At 35.0% G+C, this 17,648-nt stretch overlaps 1 protein-coding gene across 4 annotated transcripts in view; it reads right to left on the bottom strand.

Moving 5' to 3' along the window:
* cacna1ia (calcium voltage-gated channel subunit alpha1 Ia) overlaps positions 1-17,648 on the bottom strand; it is a 413,851-nt gene that overhangs the window by 48,747 nt on the left and 347,456 nt on the right. For all 4 annotated transcript variants that reach the window (XM_073944536.1, XM_073944538.1, XM_073944539.1 and 1 more), the window contains 3 exons: positions 14,631-14,740; positions 10,280-10,413; positions 3,382-3,452 (listed from right to left, as the gene is read on the bottom strand). In XM_073944536.1, coding sequence (XP_073800637.1) covers positions 3,382-3,452; positions 10,280-10,413; positions 14,631-14,740 — 315 coding nt within the window. The remainder of the gene's footprint in view (positions 1-3,381; positions 3,453-10,279; positions 10,414-14,630; positions 14,741-17,648) is intronic.

Genomic DNA, 17,648 nt, shown 5'->3' with positions numbered 1-17,648 from the left:
TTAGTAGGACTGTGTGCCTGAGTGGCTCTTTAATCAGCTGCAGCGTTAATTACCTCACAGATGCCATGGGGATAAGACATTGGGCCCAGCAGTAATGAACAAGGGATCGATATCCACAGAGGAGTGACGCTTTACTCAACCCTGAAGATGTCTAGCCAGCAGTTCTTACAGCAAACACGTACTGTACCACTCTGCGACCAGCGCTCTTGTGTTTGATTATGAAAGTGTTTTGGAGTGCTTTATTGGAGCACTTCGTTTTTACTGCTATCTTTTTTCAAGCTTGAATAGTCAAATACTCCTCATCTTTGGTCTATATGAGACATTAAAAGTATGAATTTGGCAGTCCAGAGTCCCACCATTTTAACATATTTTCATTCATTCATTTTCCTTCGGCTTAGTCCCTTTATGCATTAAGGGTTGCCACAGCAGGATGAACCGCCAACTCATCAGCATTTTTTAACACAGCGGATACCCTTCCAGTTGCAACCCAGAACTGATACTTTAGAAACCCAAAATGAAGATATTCTTCATGAAGTTTTTGGTCACAATACTCACAACATTTATAATAAAATAATAAATAAATTAATACATTAATAAATAATAAAATAAAAATATATAAATAAATAAAATAATAATACAAAAATAATAAAATAAATAAATAAAATAAAATATAAATAAATAATAAAAAACCTGTATAAATTGAACTGTTCAATACAAGTCTTTGAAATGTATGAAGAACAGTATGTTTTGTATGAAGCGCAAATTCATTTTAGGTTTTTATTCACATATAAACACTGATTAGCAGACAATATTCATGTAAATAAAATTTGGGTACAGAAATTCAATCACAGTTGCTCCACATGAAACAAATGAGGTTTATTCTTATGATTTGAGGTCATCAAATAGGTTTGCTCTTGTGGGTCATGCAGGTATAATTGGCTGCGTCCAATATTGCATGTGGTCGCCTATTATATAGTATGTAAAAAACAGTATATGAGCTGAGTAGTAGTACTGTATGTCCTAATTCATAGCATTCAAAAAACAGGCGAAAGGTATCCAGGTGACCTACTACTACTAACAAGATTCTGAAGTGCACATCTTATATATCCTATACCATCCCATGATGCTATTCATACTATTCAAAGTCATATACAGAACACAGAGCACACTTTTCTAATGTAGTAAATTCAGATCAAAATAAAGTACCTACTCTGGTATAAGATGATTTTTAGGTGAGTTTGTTTGTTGATTAATGTTTTTTTATGAAAACAAAGGCCTAAATTACATTTGTTCTTTATACAAAGCAATCACGCCTTTACAGAAGACTTAAGCTGGTTGCACACCAGATGCGCATATGACAGTTGAAGGTAACACACAGCCGATGAACACATTTGAATGTAATTTAATATGAAACTATTCAGATGGCAGAAATATGAAGTGTCCTGAGTCATAGCTGGGCACCACAGACACCCGCGGACTTGCGGTGCCGGTGTGCATAACCTGATAGAAATCTATGTTTAGAATTCTAAAATACATGGCGCTGCGTGGCGCAATGCCGAGTAGCGCTTCTAGTGTGCGACCCCCTTTAGACTAAAAAAGCTTGATTAGTATGGATTTATTTTTTTGATCTCGTTTTGAGTCTTGGATGAACACTTTTCTTAAATTTCCATTTGTTTTCACATAAACAGATTTGTTCCTGTGCTTTATTTATTATGATGGATATTTTTTGGTGTTTTCAGGTGTTTTAATGATGTTTTTTTTCCCCTGATGCAAATGTTATTACAGAAGTAGTAATTACAGATTTTTTTTTTTTCAAAGCATGAAAGATTTGTCATCATCTGAAAAAAAAAATGGTGCTGTGGAAATATTTTTAAATTAATATGTGAAGAGACATTATTTGCACCATTTTTGCACTAAAGTATTTTCAAGATTTCACACTTAGCTGATGATTGATTATAAAGCATGTTTAGCATGCTGTCCCAGGAGAGACTGTGGAGCTCATAAGATCCTCGAGCCTGGGGCTCCCTCCCATTTGCAAGGCAAGAGGGGAGTTTGAGCTCAGGTAGATCTCGAGAACTCCCCTGTTTTAGTAGCTAATGAACAGAAAGTTATTGCTCTTAAGAGATAACTACTTATAGGAGCATATATATGGTGCCGATTTGGATTAGTCAATCAACTTAAGTTGGATGTTTTTGGACAAATGGGAGGAAACCGTGGAACCCAGGGGGAAACCCATGCGAGCACGGGGAGAACGTGTAAACTCTTCACAGTAATGTCAGCTGGCTTGGTAAGGACTAGAACCAGTGACGTTCTTGCTGTGAGGCAACAGTGCTAACCACTGGGCCACCGTGTCACCCATCTAGGAAAGGAGAAGGAGTAGGGGTGGTTTCGTCAAAACGAAGATGGCTGTCATGTGGAACTTCAATCGTCTGATTGGTGAATCATAAATTGATTCATGCGGGGGTGGCTGCAAGCAATCATAAGCTAGTGATCCTCTCGAAATTAGTTTATCAATAAACGTCACTTGTTTTATTGAAAATTTAAAAAAAAAGTATATTTAAAGTGTTTTTTTAGTGTATTATCTGTTATAAAGTATGCAATTACATGTAAGAATTTATTAGATTTTTTTACGTTATAATATAATACATTTTTTGTGTTTGTTTATTATAATGTATTTTCTCTGACTAGATTAAGACTATATTTGTGTTAAAATGATGAACGTACAGTAAGTCTTATGTGTTTAGAACAACATGAGAGTAAGTAAATGACAACATTACATTTTAACATTTCACTTAAGCAAACATTGCGTGTATGTGTACAGTATGTGTGCAAAAGCATGTACTTTATTCCAGCTTTTGTGTTATCTTTTGCGTATTGAGTCTGTGGTTCTTTTGAATCACCAATTTTCATGTATTGAGTTATTTTTTAAAAATGCAATATGTTTTTTATGTTTGTTAATTGTAATAATGTATTTTTCAAATGTAATTTCTGTGATTTTATTAAAAATATATTTATTTGTGTTATAAAATAATTGTACAGTAAGTTGTATTCACAACATGAGAGTGAATAAATGATGACAATATTACCATTTAACATTTCACTTAAAATAAGTTGTTGTATCTCACTTGAACAACCTATGAAGTCAATAATGTTTATGTGTGTGTCTGTATGTGCACAAAAGCAGATACTTTATTCTTGCTTTTGTGTTATTATCTGCCCTGAGCGAGTCTGTGCTTCCTATGAATCACCAATTTTCATGGGCCAATGAGCAGCCTGTCGACACTGCTTGGATGATTTCCACTTCGCAAGCCAAAATATGACTAAAATGGGGTGGGTTGACAATGCAATGCTTCATCAAGTGGTGTGTAGTTGCATTATCACCTGTGGCAGGGCTTGAACTACTGTATCCAGCAGCGCTCTCATTCCTGTGGCCATCTTTAACAGCTTTAACACTGTCAGAGAGAAAGAAAAACAGAGAGTTACAGAGAGTTCAACAGAAGAGTTTAGCGTCTGTGTGCACGTCTATCTGCCGTTGATCATTTCAGAAGAAGAAAAACAAAGAGGCCGATAACAGACAGGGGTTCTCCCCCCTCCACCTTGGTTTAATTACTGTCTAAACGGCTAATGAGAAGAGAAAGAAAAGGTCAGGGCTAAAATTAAACTCTCTCCCCGTACAGATGTAGAGTGATGGCACACAGACTCAGTGATGGTTGTGGACAGCAGCAGGATTAAAGACCAGATTAAACTCTAGACAAACAGATCAATCCTCAATAATACAGCACCACTGACCTGTGCAAAATACCATTTTGGTATGATGGAGTCGATATTTCTAAGGCTCCTATTGGGTAATGAGGCGAACGTAAGACTCATCGGCTATTAGGGGCTTATCAACGCATGGGCCACTGATCAGGTATTACAGGGAAATGGGGAGGAGAAAATTAGAGATTTAGGGAGACAAATAGAATTAAGTACTGGAAATGAGCAATAAATGAACAATTTGTAAAATAAAAACAATTGTATAAAAATTGTACATAAAATGATTTAATTTGCATTTCACACTGGCTGGCTGATTAAAGGATTAAAAGGTGCTCGGAAATGGGTGCAGACTAGAGATGTGGCTGTGGAATACAGTTGTTTTTACAAACTATGTACTATGATGCATTTATATATATATATATATATATATATATATATATATATATATATATATATATATATATATATATATATATATATATATAAAAGTAACTGTACCGTGGTGTTAGTTACTGTGTTATGCAGCGGGTTTTGAGCGGCCAGTACTCAAGTTGGTAACCTAGGGATGTTACAGACTGTGCCAAAGAGGGGGGTGAAGTTACAGGAGGTTTCCGGGAGAAATAACAAAACGAGATGGTTGCGGGTGATACGAGAGAGTAGAATACGTGATACGAGAAGCAGTTATGCTTACCAGTTTATTAATGACTTGATCGGCTGTAGTTAGCAATAAGGCTGTTATAATCTTCTGAGGATTATTATTAACATAATGTGCTTTTGAAGCTTTTTTAGGTGAACATGTAGTTGTTTAGATTGCACTATGCATTTTATTTATGAAAACAGTGCTTATTTCAGATATTTATAATTTCTGAGATTTAGCGCGTTTGCGGCCATCAGCCTGTCACAATGAGCAGAGCAAAGACGGTTGATGTTCTACCACAAGATGGCGACAGAGAATGCAAAATGAGTCCAAAATGAGGAAAAAAACTTAGCGTAAACTTCAAATTACAGCCTATAAAATTATTATAAAATAGGTAAGTGACATTCTAAGTCGATCTCTCTCTTTGGTACTTAGGACTGTAAGACTGTCTTTGGACTGTAGTTCTGTGTTCATACTATAATAATATACTAGCATTTGCTTTGCTTTGTCTTTTTCAAGGTTAGTTATTGTGATTTCCCGATTGCAACAAAGAAATACTGGGGAATGTCATAAGACTGCTGACATTTCATGCCGTTTTGCCTTATAATCTTAAAATGTGAGAAAAATCACCTGTTTTGTCACCATTTTTGACCTTAAGCTGGAGAATCATTGAAGTACTAACTTTAAAGTAACGTTGGTGAAGTAGCAATGGTTTCTGCTGTTCTGACCATCAGCTGCAGATGTGAATGAATGGCAGAAGAAAGTAGTTCCTCTTAAAAAAGGGTTTTAAGACTCTCTTGTTAGATTGTCTTTTTTATTTATACAATTATAATATCGAACTGTAGTATAAATGCAATATCACACTCATAGCAGTGCAATATGGCTGTATATTGCCATTGCTGGGGGGCACTTACTTATATATGAGCAATATCACACTCGTAGCAGTGCGATATAGCTGTACAATGGCACTGGTGGGAGGCGTGCCCCCACCAGTGCCGATATACAGCCATATCACACTACTATGAGTGTGATATTGCGTTTATACAACAGTTTGACGGCATAATTGTGTATATAAAAACAAAATTAAAATAGAATCAAAAACGCCAAAAGCACTTGTGCACATGAATGAGAAAAAAAGTGTTTAAAGAGTTGTGAGAGAATTACAAAATTGTTAGTCAAAATAAGGCACAAAGACAAAAAAGTTCCACTCTAAGAGGCCATTTACACAACATCTCAGGCAAAAAAGAAAAAAAGATTTTATGGGGAAAAAGGAGCGAGGACTCAAATGCAAGGAAATGGGAATTTATTAAATGATAAAAATAAAATAAAATGCAAAATAAACTACCCCGAGGAGGAAAACATTAACAAAACACACAAACAAACTTGACTGGACTGGCTGGTAAGGAACAGGGCTGGACAGACAAGACAAGGCTTCAAACGATGACATGTGATGACGAACTGGCACAGGACAGCAGACATGAGGGGTTTATAAACTGTAGAAAATTAACACACAAACAGATGAACATAATTAACTAATAATGGGTTAACAAGGAGGGTGGGACTAGACAAAAGACGGGAGAGCACATGACACAAAGAGACAACACAAGGCATGCGCTCACATAAAACAAGACTAGAACACGCAGCCAGTGAGATAACTCATTAACCGCGTGTTCATAACAACACAAGTACGCGGTGCATGTAAACACGCACCACATGCTAAACATAACACCAACAGAAGACTGAACGCGAGACATGAGTACACGATGAATGAAAGCACTCACCGTGCACTCACACACGCAGCGTGCATGTTTCATCCCAGCGCCGACCAAAACCGAAACCAAATTGGGAATGAAACACTACGCTGCAGACAGACGAAAAACACAAACAGGAGTACAAGAGCGCGCACGTCCGAGGCACGCAGAGGCCGTGCACAAGCGGGAGCGCGCGCACTCTGCGTACACCCACGATGGCGCGCACACACAGAGACACACAATGACAGAAACAGGACAAGACAGAACTAGTGTCCGAGCTCTGCCACCCAAACAAGAATTTACAAGACCAGAGTGGCAGAACCATGACAAAAAGTGCATTTATTTGAAAACAGCTTCAAACTTTCAAAGTTTTTAAAAACCTTGATGTCATTTATGCGCATAGTATGCGTTTAAGGGAGTGTAGATTAAAGGCAAGCTCAAACAAACAAGCACACCAATGACGGAGTACATGGTAGTGTTGTTGCTCAAGTGCTTTCTAATGCTTCATCAGCAAAGTGTGGATTTACTTTACATTACAAAAGCAAAGATGCATCTTAAATATGCACACAGCAAATTATACATAGACACAAGCATCTTTCCGCCAACGGCACATCATTCCTTCCCAACAGGTACTGTTTACTACGAAGAAGACAGTGCCAAATGATGGCCTGACATACTTAATACTGCATTTTTGGCAGATATGTGTAAGTGTGGATTGTTTAGAAAATCTTGTCAACCAGACATTAAACTTTTTTAAAATGCATGAGAAAAAACATTTTTGGTAGCCTAAACTTGCACTGACTTAATCAAAGTACTGTATATGAACAACAACGAAAAAGCCACGTAATCTGTCTGTTTATTGTAATAGTGTATTGTACTTTTTTAGCTTCTTATAATGTTTTTGTTCTACTTGTTTTTATTAAAAAATTCTTCTTATTTTTAATAACAATGATAAAAAAATACAAAAAAAGTTAATAATAATTATTGATTGTTGATTAATTATTTATGAATTAGAGACACAGATTCATTGTGATGCATCAAGAAATGTTTTATAAACAAATTGGTCACATGTGAACTCATCAAATCATGAGGCAAGTGAACATTCACACCTGTACAGCACTTTTGATTTTTGTCATTTTGAGAAAATAAACACATGAACACACTGGCCTGTGGTGCTCTTTTGGGAGATCAAGTTCAGATTTTGCTTGCAACATTTTCCAGCCTCACTCCCTATCATTTCCAACGCAATAAAAGTGATAAAGGGCTCAAATAAATAAAAGACAGATAAAAGACAGGAGAGTAATGGCTGTGGTGTGTGACAATAAGCACTTGTGGAGATTACGCTTGGATGGATGTGCGGCAGGGCCAATTTCAGGATTTCAGCCTTATCTGAACACAAGCTGATGTAAGTTAGAGGAATTCGTCTTGCCTTTAGAGCAAGATGTACTGAGATTTACTTTGGAGACAAATCTAAAAAAAAAATGTTTTTTAAATCTGTAGTTTTTACAAACAAAAAAAAAAAACAAACAAATAAAATGGGAAACGGGAAAATAATCTTGATAAACAAAACTAGAATCACCTTTAATAGAGTGGAGGAACAATGACATCACCTTGTAGGCCAATCGACTGCTAGCATAAAACTGGTTCCCTCGAATAAATCCCTAAAGGATTTTCGAAGATTTTTCCTATAGGATTTTTCATAGACTTTCTGCAAATAATTAGCTCTGTCATCAAACACTGTTCGTTACACTTACACGTTTTGTCTAACCGGATAATCTTTACACGAAAATACATCTTTTAGCACTTTTGGATCTTAAATGCAAACACAAGAATTGAAAAGCTAACATTAGGCTATAAATGAACTACAGTGCCTTCGGGACGCTCACTTGTGATGTCAGCACCACCCTGCTACAGACAACTTTTCTAGCTTATTTTTAAAAATATGGTCCATAACAAAGATTTATTCTCTTGGTTTATAATCTATGTTATATATTATAAACTAATAAATGCGCAAAAACACATAGACCTATGTGCCTTTTGCAAACAAAAATGTTTAAGTGGAAAAAACAGTTTTGTTTTGCTTTATGGTTGTTGTATAAGTTGTGAAACTATATGTATAAATCCTTTACATATGCTATACATTTTAAGCAGGAGTGTAAATATTGCAGTTATGACATACAGTTAAAAAAAAACAACAACATTAAATGACAAAAATTTTAATATTTAAGTATTTTTACAAATTTATTCACATGTTTGCATTACTGAGTGCAGGAAAGTGACAGGCTGCACTGATAAGCAGTATCTTCAGAAAATCGTTCAATTAAAATATATGATCAACAATCATGTCATGTTGGTCTTTACAAGTGAAGTTATTATCTACACACAATATGAATTCCCAATTATAAAAATTCTACAAACTATGAACCAGTATTTTTAAAAATACTTAAATAACAGACAAATCTAAATGCTTAACGCAAGCGGGCTGCGTTCCATTCCAGTTCAGCTCGATGATGTATAATCAGACATCGCATGTAGTCCCATTTAGCAACTTGATAGTGTGTTTTTTAAGGAAGCTTAACCAATTAAAACAATTAAGATTGTCATGTAAATGATGTGTTTTATGTTGTAGAATAAAACATAAAAGTATCTTAAATTTGTAGGAGCCATGAACCTTATTTAAGCGATTTAACCGAAATCACATTCAAAAACCCATTGACTTTGGGACGAGGGAACTGCTAAAAGGTTAACTCGCTTCTGGGTTTTTGCATAAAAAAATTGACGTCACAGAGCCTCCACTCTATGAAGGTGTGTTTAGGGAAAAGGTGCAAAACTCACAATAAATGAATACATTTCAACATTCAACCACATGTTTGATGAAGGTTTTAAAGGGATAACTCACCCAAAAAACTAAATTTCCTCAACATTTACTCACTCTCAGGCAGGCAGGGCCGGAGTGGGACTCCTTTTCAGCCCTGAAGTTTCAAGCCTTAGACTGACCCACCTCATTCACAACTGACTATATTAAAATAACGTCATTTCCAATTCAGTTTCTAATGACACTATAACGTCTTTTTCAAGAAAACAGCTGCTTGACAACTTTAGAAATGTTCAACAATCGTAACAGAATTATATGTCTTAACAATGTAAATGAAAAAAAAAACGATTAATCAGGTAAGGTAAGAATACAGGTCGGCAGCGTCATAATGCAATGTGCTGACCACTGGACCACAACGGCTCTGTTATGTGGGTGCTGTTGGACTGCTATCTGCAAGACTCATAACCACAGTATTACTTTCTATTGATGACTTAAACTTTTTCTCCCCTTTTTAGATTTCTTATCAAGTTATGTCAGGTTTATTAATGTAGTGAATCATCTGATTTTCATTGAGCAGGTGTAATATTCATTAATAATAATTATTCAAATTCTTATATTCAGTTAGGTGCCGCTGTTTGCGGTCGAATGATAGTTACATCATCATTAACCTGCAGGCTGCATTTTGCTCACGGGGCTGTAAGAAAATAAATAAAGAGCGGAGCTGCGGCAAAATAATGAATAAAAAGAATGAGGCTATGGTTAAATAAATAAATAAATGAAAAAAGTGCGACTGCTAAGAGAGCAAGCAATAGGGACACTGGCCCTCGCAGCCAAAAAAACGGACCGGCCCACCGGGAATTCTCCCGGTCCTCCCGATTAGCCAATACAGGCCTGCTTTCAGGTTCTTCGGTTGAACATAAAACCAGACAGTTCTGAAAAACGTTTGGAAAAAGGCAGCCATTGTCATCCATAGTAAGAACAAAAAATAAATAAATACTTTGTAAGACAATGTCAGATTTTTTCCATAATTCTTCAGTATATCTTATTTTTTGTTCAGCAGAAAAATTAACCAGGTTTGAAATAAGAAGAGGCCGAGTAAATGCTGACAATTTTCAATTTTGGGTGAACTGTCCCTTATGAAATGTGACCCGTTTTAACTAACAAGGTTACATTTACTCTTCCACATTGAGTATTGTACATTTTCTCCAACCAAGATGAACTTTTTATTTTTTGTTGCATGTCCTGTTCTTGTTACATACACGTTTTTAGGGACTTGATGTCTAGCAGCATATATGTAGCATTAGTGTTTGAGTAACTAACCACGTGCGATGCGTAGGACCCTCATGATACGTATTATGGTGGGGTTGATGGGCAGAGCTGCACTGATTTCAATCTCCTCCAGCGTGATGCCCATGACAGACAGCAGTACAATTGCCAAATCCAGCTGGTTCCACCTGTGCAAACACACAAGGCACAGATTTGCTCAGTGACTCTAAAAATTCAACTTTCACGCACTCTGAATCCAACCTTTCCCTCCAGTTTCGTTTCACTCTGGTCATTTAATGCCCCTAGAGAAGTGACTTTAGTGAAATTAACATTTGAAGCTCAGATTGGTTAAACAAGCAGCATGGGAGCCGAACTGTTGCTGGGGACCACTTAACAACACCTAATTAGGGAGAATTAAGGAGCCAATCCAGGATAGGTGACCTGATTCGATAATGCAGGACGAGGGACGGCTCGTTTTTACTCCCCAACACAAATCACAGTCGCCCACATCTGCGGTGCTGGAACCAGCCGCCGCACACCTGTCTGCGCAAACACACACACCTCTGCCATCCAGCTCGTAATTGTGACCTAGTTAAGAGGCGCAGAGAGCGACGACAATAAATAATGGCTTGTTGAAAGCTTTCTGGTGTCAGACCCGAATATGCGTGAATAAAAAAGACAAAGTGCGCTGCGGCATGAGCTTGTGTGTGTGATTTTGTACTCTTTTAAATGGGTCAATACCATATATTCTAATAAAGCTACAAAATGCCAGGATGTTTACACCCTGTGCTGGCTCGATGCACCTTGATACATGTCAGTATTAAGCTACTTCTACATTCATCTGGATCCATTTGGTGATTCTTTTTTCTTTTCAAAACTCTCCCTGTCTACAGTAGAATAGCTTTGCATCCACTGAAATGTTAGAGAAGGCTGAAATTATTGTACTGATGCATAAAATGATCTTATGCATGCATAAAATGCAATAAAACGATCTTTTGCATGAATAAAATTTAATACAAGTTTTACTGAGATGATACAGAGAGAATAGGATTATTAAAGTGTGCTGTTCTTTTGGCACCGTTATTATGGTATCCTGATATTATTAGTAAAATCTCTCACTTAAAGGTCTGTCTAAATCACACTTTTTAGACAATCCATGTACGTTTAGAGCAGGATAACAGTATTTATTTTTGTCACCTTTGATAGAATGTGATTGTGAAGGTTGACAATGAAGATTGTGAAAAATGACTATCAACACTGTGAATCTCTTTGTAATAAATTTATCACGTAGCATTGTCTTAAAAGACTTTTCTTAACAGTACAAACATTTCACTTGCATTTGTGACTAAATACATACAGTTGAAGTCAGAATTATTAGCTCCCTTTGAATTATTAGCCGTCCTGTTTATTTATTTTCCCAATTTCTGTTTAACGGAGAGAAGATTTTTTTTTAGCACATTTCTAAACATGATAGTTTCAATAACTCAATTCTAATTACTTATTTCCTTTATCTTTGCCATGTTGACAGTAAATAATAATTGACTAAATATTTTTCAAGACACTTCTATTGCTTAAAGTGATATTTAAAGGATTAACTAGGTTAATTAGGTTAACTAGTCAGGTTAGGGTACTAGGCAAGTTATTGTATAATGATGGTTTGTTCTGTAGACTATCGAAAAATATAGCTTAAAGGTGTCACGACCTGGGTCAAAGGCGATGACAAATTAAAGGGAGGACATATACATTATGGTTTGATACCGAAAAGTATTTATTTAAACATTAAAGAATAATCAAGTGCTCACTTTAGGTCAACAAAATTAAATACTAACCAAGGGTAAAAAAGAAACAAAACAAAACAAACAGGCGCAAAAGCCGGCTCTTCACAAGCCAACGCTGCAGACTTTTTATAGAGGGGAAATCAGGTGTTCCCAATTGAGCAGATGAGTCTCTGTCCTTCCCGCTTTCGGCCGATCAGTGGGTTGGTCAAAGAGACTCGTCACAAAGGGGTTAATAATTTTGACCTTAAAATTTTAGTTTTTTAATGTTTTTTTTAATTATTATTAAAAACTACTTTTATTCTAGCCAAAATAAAACAAATAAGACTTTCTCTAGAAGAAACAAATATTATCAGACATACTGTGAAAATTTCCTTGCTTTGTTAAACATCATTTGGAAAATATTTTAAAAAAGAAGAAAAAACAAATCAAGTGGCTAATAATTTTAACTACGTGAAATGTAAATAAAAAATGGATCTTGAAAATTCATGATCAAGCTAAAAATTCAGAAAGCTGATAAATTATTAAAACAGTGGTGTTTAATGACAAATTTAAGCTCAGACTTTTGAAGATTGTATTATCGCAATCAACAAACCATTTACTATGACATTTTGTCTCTTAACTCATCATTTGCTGCTTATTAATAGTATTCAGGTCATGGCTTGTGTTATGTGTTTTGCTTTTCTTTTTTTTTTTTTTTTTTAAAGAGTTGGACAGGATTAAGATTTTAATAAATGTATTTTTTACCCAACACTGAAGAATCTAACTAAGGATGTGTGTGTTGCTTCAAGAAGGTAACCATTTAATTGTCTTGTGTTTTATTTTCATTTGTTTTTATTCATTTATTCTACATTTAGTTGTTTTATTTAATCATATGACCATTAGTCATTTGTATAATTATAATTATATCATGTTATTGATCATTAGTTAATGATTTAATAATTATTATTGATTATTATTTGTCACTTTACTATGTTTTATATTTTATTAATGCTATTTTCTTGTAATTATTGCTTTATTATCATTTCCATTTGTTCCATATTGTTAATCTTATGACTGTGGATTCAAGTGACACTTGTGTTCATGAGTAAGAGATAAGAGAATGTCTCCATTTCAAGGTCTCTGGACAATGTTGTGAAGCAGTAATTTTCAATTGCTGTTGCTTGTGGTATAATAACACTTGTTGGATTTATCAAGGTCAGACGAAGTCTGAGCATTAAATCATACGCAACTAAGACTATTCAATAAACTCTGCTCTTTTTTATCATCATTACTTCGTCTCCTGCTTCTGCTCCTCCCTAGCTTTCTCAGTCAACTCCTATACTGATAGGAGACTGTTGTTCAGTTTATTACTGGTTACCAGGTTTGAGTATTGAGCGGCTCAACTGGCTTGCTGTCTGGAGACAAACAGACATTTCTGACAGGATCTGGCATCTGGGGCTAGATCTTATTTATTTGGTGTGAAGAATGTGATCTAACAGCTGCTAATAAAAATCTATTTTAATAATAGTCAGGTACTCTAATAAAACACTAGTTAATAGTGAAATTGGTACTTTAACTTCAGTGGTACTACATTTTTTTTCCCTTTGTGCTTGCACTGTACTATGTTTCAGATGGTTTTGGGTTTTAAGAATGAATAACTGCACTAAAAAACGAATGTTTGCTCAAACGACTTATTTAAAATAAGCTAAAACAATATAATTCTTGATTTTTTTAGACAGCTTAATTTCTTTAAGTTCAATTGACTTAAGTTAGTAAAAGCTAATAAGCTAACTTAATTCTTTCATGTTGTCTCAACATAAATCGATTGTGTAAACCCAGATTTTTTTTACAGCGTGGATGTATTAAAGAAATTTAAAATAAGGTTTTGTGCTTATGTGTCATGTAATTTCCTGTATCATGCCTATTTTTTTCAGTTTTTATAAACATAGATGAAAACAAAGAAACAACAAACAAACAAACATAGAAACAAAGATGTTTCTGCAACTTGATTTAATATTTAGAATTATTAGGAATTTACAATTACTAAATTCAACTTGAAGCATGCAGACTTTAAAGCTGTAAATGTCTTCTTATTAATGTCAATTTAATTATATAACACATTTTTATTAGTTGTAAAATTATACATGTGCACATACAAAAAAAAATAGCATGTTTTCAAATGTATCCTTTTGGAAAATGTTTTCACTTGGGGAAAAAAGCTATCACAATATGAAGGAAAGAGGGTCAAATGTGTTTTAAACGTTTTCAAATGTAGTTTATGACAATCCAAAGGAACCGGTCTTGTAGTCAGCTTAATGACAAGTCGCAGTTCTATTAGGGAAACAAACACAGGAGAAAGACTCCATTAAACCCTCGAGACAAATAAGCATGTTCACTGTAGTCATGCGCGCTTTGTTCTATTAACACCACGCAGTGCTAATTTCATTTCTATCTGCTGCCGTAAACGCAACAGCAGACACAACAACATTTTGCCATTCACACACCCTTCAGTGACTCCAGAGAACAAACTAAGAGGATTCAGTCAGGTGGTATCGACATCTAATGAATTCGTCAAATCAATTATCAGTTGCTTCGCAGTGGAGAAAACGTGAGGAGATGAAAGACGAGTAAGGGAATGAACTGAATACCTGTCTTTGAAGAAACGTCGGAAGCCAAATGCGATGAGCTTCAGGACAGCCTCCAGCACAAAGGTGCTGGTGAAGAAATAATTACAGTACTTCAGTGCGATCTCCAGAGACTGAGGGGAAGGAAACATACAGACGGAGAGGAAGCAAGACAGACAGAGGAAGAGAACAAGAGAGGTGTGAATGATTAAAAGACGTTCGCCTCGGGTTCATAGAGACAGCCGAAACTGTCATTTTTACATTAGCACTATAATAATATCATGTATTCTGTGAATGTTCAGATAAAGCCTGGTAGATTGAGAATGAAGTCATGTTAAGAGCCAAGTTGTTCTCAGATTCATGAACCCTTAGTGGCCAGTCTTAAAGGGTTAGTTCATCCAAAAAAGAAAATTCTGCCTTGACTTTTTCTGAACCACTTTGCATATTTTTTGTTATACACAAAAGAAGATATTTTGAAGAATGTTTGAAAACTGTAACCATTGCCATTCATAGTAAGACAAACAAATATTACAGAAGTCAAGCGTTACAGGTTTCCAAAACTCATCAGTATACTGAATATGAAGAGTTCAGATGCAAAAACCTATTGTAAGTGCCATCTGAAATTTCCATCAAAAAGAAACATTTTTCTAAGCCTCTTTTCTTTATGTTGTGTTACTTAACGTTAAAGACCATGAAAAGGACTTATCCTTTTCTGTAAAAGTGAAATTACAGATTTTACATACAGGAGCCTCATAAAACTAATAATTTTAGAATAAAATTTCAGACGACAGAGGATATTTTTGCATCTAAACTATTCATATATATGCATTTTTGTGTTTAATAACAATAAAAAAGGGGAAGTTTCAGTTTTGGATGAACTATTCCTTTAAATCAGCAAGAGGGATGTGGGAAACTTTTCACATTTGAAACAAAAAAGTCTTACTGAAAATAATAAGGCGAGTGATGTAAATTAGGGTTAGCTGAATATGATTATACATGATTTACAATTATATCTACAGTAAAATTATGTAAAATAAAATACTGTTACTAAATGTTGAAAACCTGACTCACACAAATTAAACTTATTGTGGCTGGCTCATTGGTCCCAATGTTATTTTAGTAAGTAAACACTAAATCCAAGACTAAAATTATTGGTCAAAAAACTTCTTTCTTAACTGAAAAAATACAAAATCCACTATAAATAAAAAAAATTAAATAAATAAATAACTACAAAGACTAACTTCAATCGCTAAAAAATGAACTTAATATATTGAGTAAAAATAAATGATCTATTTTCAGAATTCATAAGATCTTATTTTGGGGTAGAAAATTTGACCTGTGGCTATTAGGAAAAAAACATGTACAGAAGATGGCCCTTTTACAGCCCAAAGGATCAGCTCATAAAAAAACATATTTACTGTATAAACATAACACATGATTTATCTTTTCTTCATTTCTAAACCATGCGAACTAGGCATGTTTTAAAAATACATATACAGTAAAATGCTTAAAATGAAGACATTTGTCAGAATTCTTGATCATTTTTACTTTTATTTGTTGAATTTGTATGCTTTTGGATTGAGTGTTTGTTCAGGCAATTATTGTGTTTTTTTTTTATTATTATTATTAAGAGGTTTGCACAATAGTTGTAATGTTAACAAAGACTAACCATGTTCCGTACACAAAGATGTTCCTTACAGATCAGCTTTTAATGCCAATCTCTAAATAAATACTTACGGGTCGTAAACAAGCTATATATCTGTGTAATCTTTATTTCTCACTCTTTCACCCCTGAACACAACAGAGACCCTCCTACCATACATTTCAGAGAACACTCAGAACGTTTGCTACGTCCACCTAATGGCAAATAGACAGTGAGCAAGGTAAAGGGGCAAGAGTCGCTTGCGAGGGGAGACATTTAGAGCAACGACAATGTCAATTTGCACTTGCATTTTATTTGTGTATCACACCGTATTGCAGTCTTTATTAAATTAACATTATGTTTTCACAAATTATGACATAAATAATCTTTTGTTGAATAAATGTTTGAAATGAGGATATTTTAACATCAGTTGTGGGTGATGACCACATAGTACAACTGGCTGCAAATGCTGTTTGGGTCATTTTTGTGCAGTTATGATGTTTACATACATAAAAGGTCAGTTAAGTTAGCGTTACGTTGCATAAGTTTAATGTTTTGATATTTGAAATTGTCATGCTGTAATAAAATAAACATTATATAATATTATATAATTTCAAGCTTTCATAAAAAGTTATTAAATATAACATTAACAGTGTTTCCTCTAGGATTTTTTCCAGCGGTGGCAGCAGGCCTTTTTTTTTTACACTGATCTACCAACTACCTGTGGTTATATTTCAATGACAAATGTCGTGAGTGCGGTATTAAGAAGTCGAGATCACATTTATGTAATAGCCTAAGAGATGTGGATCTCTTTGCTTGCACATCAATTTCCTCTGCAGGTGCACAAAACTTCTTGCACACCCCCTCAAATATAAGCCGCTTCAGAAGCATGCAGTTCTTCTTGTGCTCTCTCAAATAAATGCTGCTGAAGTGCGATTTATGTCTCCAGCATTTATTAGATTTGTTAGGAATATTTATGAATGTCTCTAATATACCTACAAAGCGATATTAATGCGTCCTAAAGTAAAGTGAAACGGCTATACGTCATGTTTGCTGGCCTCACGCATCATGCACCTGTCTGTCATTCAGTCAGTCAGCACGTAACCTTAAAGTGTTAAACAAATGACGCACAGCACTACTGCGGCTACAAAAAAGTTTGCTCTGTTATAATTCACTTACCTTTTCATACGTTTTGGTGCGATTATTACCTGCTATTAAAAAAATTAAATGTTTTGAATGAGAAGCTGTAATGTAGCCGTGGCGGGATGAATTTTGTTGTGGCGCAATACCATGGAAGAATTACGCGCCCTGTATGGAACACTATTTTAATCGTGTATGGAACACCAATAATACCTATGATTTTCAGTACACATGCGTAGGCAGTACTTTTCCCATCTTTT

Source organism: Danio rerio, chromosome 3 (genome assembly GCF_049306965.1).
Source record: "Danio rerio strain Tuebingen ecotype United States chromosome 3, GRCz12tu, whole genome shotgun sequence".
Lineage (NCBI taxonomy): Eukaryota > Metazoa > Chordata > Actinopteri > Cypriniformes > Danionidae > Danio > Danio rerio.
This window is presented reverse-complemented; position numbering and strand designations above follow the sequence as displayed.